At 41.6% G+C, this 5,892-nt stretch overlaps 1 protein-coding gene across 1 annotated transcript in view; it reads right to left on the reverse strand.

Annotated features, from left to right (window-relative positions):
* LOC101863547 overlaps window positions 1–5,892 on the reverse strand; it is a 27,648-nt gene that overhangs the window by 7,629 nt on the left and 14,127 nt on the right. The window contains exons 2-3 of the mRNA XM_005110166.3: window positions 5,192–5,306; window positions 2,071–2,270 (exon numbers count right to left, since the gene is read on the reverse strand). Coding sequence (XP_005110223.1) covers window positions 2,071–2,270; window positions 5,192–5,278 — 287 coding nt within the window. The 5' untranslated portion in view covers window positions 5,279–5,306. The remainder of the gene's footprint in view (window positions 1–2,070; window positions 2,271–5,191; window positions 5,307–5,892) is intronic.

Raw genomic sequence — 5,892 nt, forward strand, 5'->3', positions numbered from 1 at the left:
CCCCCCCCTCTCCCTCCTCCTCAGCATGTCTTCTCTCCTAACAATGCCCATTTCTGAATGAGATTAAGCAAACAAGCCAAACTGGCAATAAACCGAAATAAAAAAAACCAAACTCGATGAATCCTAGTATTGCTTGCACAATACATGCGTGTAGGTTTAAAGAAAGCGACAGCCCATTCATAAGATAAACCTTTTGTGAAGTAAAATAACACTTTCCAATATTTAGGCTGACGTCTGATAAAATAGTTTCAGTCCTGATAAACCATAATTTTATCTTTCAAATAACTGGAACTTTTAGCGCTTAATTTCTGAGCCGTATTAGAAAGTGGACTATACCAGCGAACGTACGATCCCTTTTCTCTTATTTTTGTTTTGAACCCCCCCCCCCCCCACAAGGCAGATTCAATTTCACACTTCTGTTATGGTAGCTGATAAGAACGGGCCCTTTTTTAACCCTTTGTAAATGCATGTCCTTGTAAGGGGTAAACTTTTGCCCGAACATTATATCCTATACGACCAGCAAGTATGATCTGTGGCCTCTTATGCGCTTTACACACAATAAACCTCGGTCTTCTTAACCACTTCCCCGCTGGGCAGACGTGTACATACGAGAGGCTGAGATGCAACACCTGCTACATCCATTTTAGCAGTTTGGAGAAAATCAGCTTTTTGTAATGCTGCTATACGCACAAACATGTGTAAAAAGAAAATTTTTCGGTGGCTTTTATGAAGTATGCGTTAGGTTTTGGCAGAAAACACTTTGTGCATCTGACAGCCGGTAACAGTGTGCATTTTTAAGCAAAAAAATTTTGCTTAGTGGGTTTTGCATCTCACCCCCTCATACAAACCTATACGTACGATCCTGCAAGAATATACACTCGCTTGTGTTCTTCAGAACTGGCGCTCTGCCACTTTCTATACCGGGTCACAGGGCCAGTCAGTTTAAGGAGATGTAATTACGACTGATCAATGAAAAGTTTAAAAATTAATCAGGGGAAAGATACCATGGCTTTGTTTGAACCTCTTTTGAAATAGCATTGTTATCTTGCTTGTGCAAACGCTGATGGAAACATCTCAGCAATGATAACCTTCAACAAAGAACAAGGCAGATTCTGCTCTCCTCTTTTACAGCCGTGGCTGATAAGAACGGGTCTATTTTTCCTTTCGCTACCTCTTGTCTGTGTTTGTTTTCAAATCTTTTAACCTTAAGATTATTTACGAGGCGTCGGTGGCCTAGTGGTTAGGCTCTCGGACTCGCAACCGTAAGGTCGTGGGTTCGAATCCTGTCCGGGACCTGACGTTGTGTCCTTGGGAAAGGCACTTTACACGAATTTTCCTCACTTCACCCAGGTGGGAATGGGTACCCAGCAATAGACAGTGAAAGATCTTGTGAGTTAATTAGTGTTTGAGCGCGTGAAATCCGCAGCTTGCACTGTATGCTTCCCGGGAAGCTGAGAGTGTTTCTGAGTGTTCTATGGTCTGCTGGGGTAATAATATAGTGTAAAGCGCATAGAGCTTGCTTTCGAGCGGGGTTATGCGCTATACAAATTTTAATGCTATCTATTATTATTATTATTATTATCATGTCGCAGCGTGACCTGTTTGTTACATGACAGGTGAAAAACTCGCACTCTTCAACCACGAACTCTACTATCATTCTGTTTCTTCATATCCATCTGTAGACCAAGTAAAGCAAACGATAGTAGGACTACGTTGTTTTCATCAGCACGAACACAAACACACACACACTCACAAACATACACACACACAAAGACATACACACACATACACACACAAACACATTCAAAAAAACACACACACACACAGATACACTCAGCTAGTAACACACTCCCCCTCCCCCATACGCAAGTACTTGAAGCCCTAATATTTATACTCCTTAAAAAATCCAGCCACCAACTCAACACTCTCCGCCCCCCCCCCCCCCTAAAAAAAATAGACTACCCAAAACAAAACAAACAAAACAAAGCAAAACTAACCGAAACGACAGCCATGACTGTCTTTTCTTTGAGCACCCAAACCCACCCCCTTTCCAATATTTCCAAAACTCACCGGAAAAAGACAATACTGAGCAGCGCGGCGTACACCAGATGGATCATGAGGAGGATGTAAGACCAGACAGTGAAGAACCTCATCAGGGCTCCCTTGTTGCCATTCTCGTAGTGGTTAACCACGAGGTGGATCATGGCGTAGACAGAGTATCCGGCCAGTAACACTCGAGCCAACACAAACACGATGTGGGGCAGTTTCCACTGAAACACATGACGTCATTTCTAGTTACGTAAAAAAAAAAACAATAATATTATAAGTGAGGTATCGTGGTGGAATCAGGCGCTCGTCAAATTAACGGAATCGAAGATACCGGCCTTTTCCAGATGGTTTGGGAATTTTTATCAAATTTTGTTTTTTTCAGCTCAATACTTTTTTGTCCACACCAAAACACATTTCAGTGTGAATATGACTGAAAAACGTTAATTAAAGGCACAAAATATGTCATTTTTTCCTTTTTGAGGGACCAGCAAGCTATTGAAGTAACCGAAATTTAGCGCTTATTTTCTCGCTAATTCCATCACCGAAACCAGGCGACCCTACCTCCTGCAAATCTCGAATATTTCGACTTTTATTGAACATGGATGGATATTTTTTTCATCTAAAGTAAGGCAAATGAACAGGTTTTAAAATTGTACCAAAACCTCCACATGCCCAAAAATAGACGAGCGCCTGATTTCACCACACTGCCTCACATATGAGACATCGTCGTGGAATAATGCTCACGTCAAAATAATGAAATCAAAGAAACCGGTTTTTTTCTGGCAACTGGGCAATTGCGAAAAATCTTCTTTTTTTTTTTGGCTCAACGTCTTTTATGTCCATTTAAAAACTCTTTTCTGTAAAGATTTTTTGAATTGAAAACCGTACATCAGCGGCACAAACATTGTAAAGTGCAGTTTTCAAGGACACCAAAGTCTTGGAAATCACCAAACTTTAGCTGCCATTTTCTCGTTTGTTTTACCCCAGACACTAGGTGATTTCCGCCTTCTTTAATTAAAAATATTCAACATAGATAGGTATTTTTAAAGTTAAAACACGACAAATGAACAAGCTTTAAGATGAGGCTAATAACTCAACATGCCCCAAAATTGACAAGCGCCTGATTCCACTTCGTCGTGATACGTATCGTCAAAAGATGTAGCCTATAGCGCTGTCATAAAAACACATTGTTGGGAAGTTTCCACTGAAGCACATGGCGTCATTTCAAGTTACGAAAAACAAAATCAAAACAAAAGACTCGTCAAGATGTATAGCACCAACATAAACAGGGGCAGTTTCCACGGAAACACAAGACGTCATTTAGGGTTTATTTTAAAAACAAAGTAATCTGTAGAGCTAACACAAACAGGATGTGGGGGGGGGGGGGGGGGGTCCATTGAAACACATGACGTCATTTAGGGTTCATTTTATAAAAAGGTAATCTGTAGAACTAACACAAACAGGATGTGGGGCAGTTCCCACTAAAATACATGACAACATTCCAAGTAACGAAACAAAACAAATATTATTATCATCAAAGATGTAGCCTATAGCGTTGTCACAAAATACGATGTGGGAGAGTTTCCACTAAAACACACCAAAAAAAAAATGCTGTCTATTAGGGTTGATTAAAAAGATGTAACCCGTAGAACTGACACACACAGGACGTGGGGGACTTTCCACTGAAACACATGGCGTCATTCCAAGTTACGAAAAACAAAAACAAAAACAAACAAAAAATCGCCAAAGATGTATTATAGCGTTGTTACAAATACGATGTAGGGCAGTTTCCTCCGAAACACAAATATGACGTCATTTTGGGCTGATTAAAATAAATAACCTGTAGAGCTAACACAAACAGGGGCTCCACCGGGGAACAGCGACTGCTGACGTAATTTTACCAGGGAACAGCGATTAACATTTTACTATATTTCTTTGTTTTAGTTTATTTTGCTGTAATCGCCTACATGATCGAATACAGCTAGACCTGACATGTCACATTTCGTCTCGATTTTCAACTTTACAACAATAAAATAAAGGGTTAATTGGACAAAAGACTGGCTAAAAAATCGACATTTTGTTTACTCACACTTTTGTTACGAGATGGGGTTTTTTTTTCACCATAAAGTCTTTAGCTGTATCTTGATAAAAGTGTTTGAAAAATATTATGATGCGAGCTCTTCGTACGCCCTCTCATTAATAATTTGTTACTGTCGTCTCTGGAATTAATCGTCAGACATTCGTCGGATCTCTTGGCCTCTAGATTCTACATCTCAACAAAGAAAATAACTGTCTTTCGCCCAACTCACCATACAGTAGACTGTACAGTATCAAATACAGTGTGTATGCCCAGGGCCGTCGAGAGCCAGGTCGGGCCCTGGGGCAGCAATCAACTTCGGGCCCCTCCTCCCCCCCCCCCCCGCCCCAACAAACCTCAACTGCAATCTAATGACCCAACAAAGTAAGCATATTCAATCACTTTACTGGAGCATATCTATTACATACCAATATAATATGCTCTCTCTCTCTCTCTCTCTCTCTTTCTCTCTCTCTCTCTCTCTCTCTCTCTCTCTCTCTCTCTCTGTCTCTCTGTCTGTCTGTCTGTCTGTCTGTCTCTTTCTTTTTTCTCTCTCTCTTTTCCCCTTGCTTGCGGGCCCCCCAAACCCCCGGGCCCCAATTCTGACAGTAGGGGTCTATTTCGAGATTAGTTAAAACTGACAGTACTAGTCGTCCTTTCTCCTTGTGGTGCTACCGTGATAAAACAACTTTATGCGATCTTCTAAATCCAGCAAGAAAAAGAGTTAACCGCGAGTCATTTAGTTTAGATACGCTGGTTTCGAATTTGGTATCATTTTTACGATAGAACGTAGCATTCAATAAGTTTATAAACAAATTGTTTATCGTCGGCGGGCTTCATCGATACCATAATCAATGCCATCAAGACGACGTATTCGCTTAACGCAGACGCTGTTCCCCGGACGAATGTTTCCATGTTTTTTTAAAAACAGAGTCGCTGTTCCCAGTGCTCCGATACAAAGGACAGACGTCAATCTGAAGTCACTCAGTCTATGTGACAGAACAACAAAACAGGAACACTACATTCACAGCTCAGACGTGAATCTGACGTCACTCAGTGTCTCACCTGGCCACAGTAGAAGGCCCTGTCATTGTGGTGGTTCAGCCGGAAATGTTTGAGACGAAACTCCTCCCTCAATATACTCGCAGCCATCTTTCCTGCTCCGAGACTTGATTATTGTCTGTCAGAAAAGAGAAGTTTGGTGTGAGGATAATGTCATGGTCATACCACGAAGCTCAGAGTACACGCGACCTCACCCGAAGTAGGAGAGTATGAGAACGCATAGGGTCATACCCAAGGCTGAAGAATAGTTATTGTCGGTCTTGGGTAACACATCAATAGCATTGTGCCTACCTTATGGAGGGAAAATTGGGTTTCTATGATAAAAGTTTCACTTTGGTTTGTCTTCTTCGCTTAATTGGACCTATGCATGATTGTGTAAGAGAGAGAGAAAGATAGGAATGAGGAGGATGAGGAACGGGGATGAGGAGGAAAAGGAGGAGGAGGAGGAGGAGGAGGAGGAGAGAGAGAGAGAGAGAGAGAGAGAGAGACAGAGAGAGACAGAGACAGAGACAGAGAGAGACAGAGAGAGAGACAGAGAGAGAAACGCATGACAATGAGTATTGGTATAATTAATATGCTGCGTGTTCTTGCATAAGATTTTGCTCGAGAGTGTGTCTTTCTTTATATACACGAACATATGTGCCCGTGTGTGTGTGTGTGTGTGTGTGTGTGTGTGTGTGTGTGTGTGTGTGTGTGTGTGTGTG

Source organism: Aplysia californica, unplaced genomic scaffold (genome assembly GCF_000002075.1).
Source record: "Aplysia californica isolate F4 #8 unplaced genomic scaffold, AplCal3.0 scaffold00860, whole genome shotgun sequence".
In the NCBI taxonomy this organism is placed as follows: Eukaryota; Metazoa; Mollusca; class Gastropoda; order Aplysiida; family Aplysiidae; genus Aplysia; species Aplysia californica.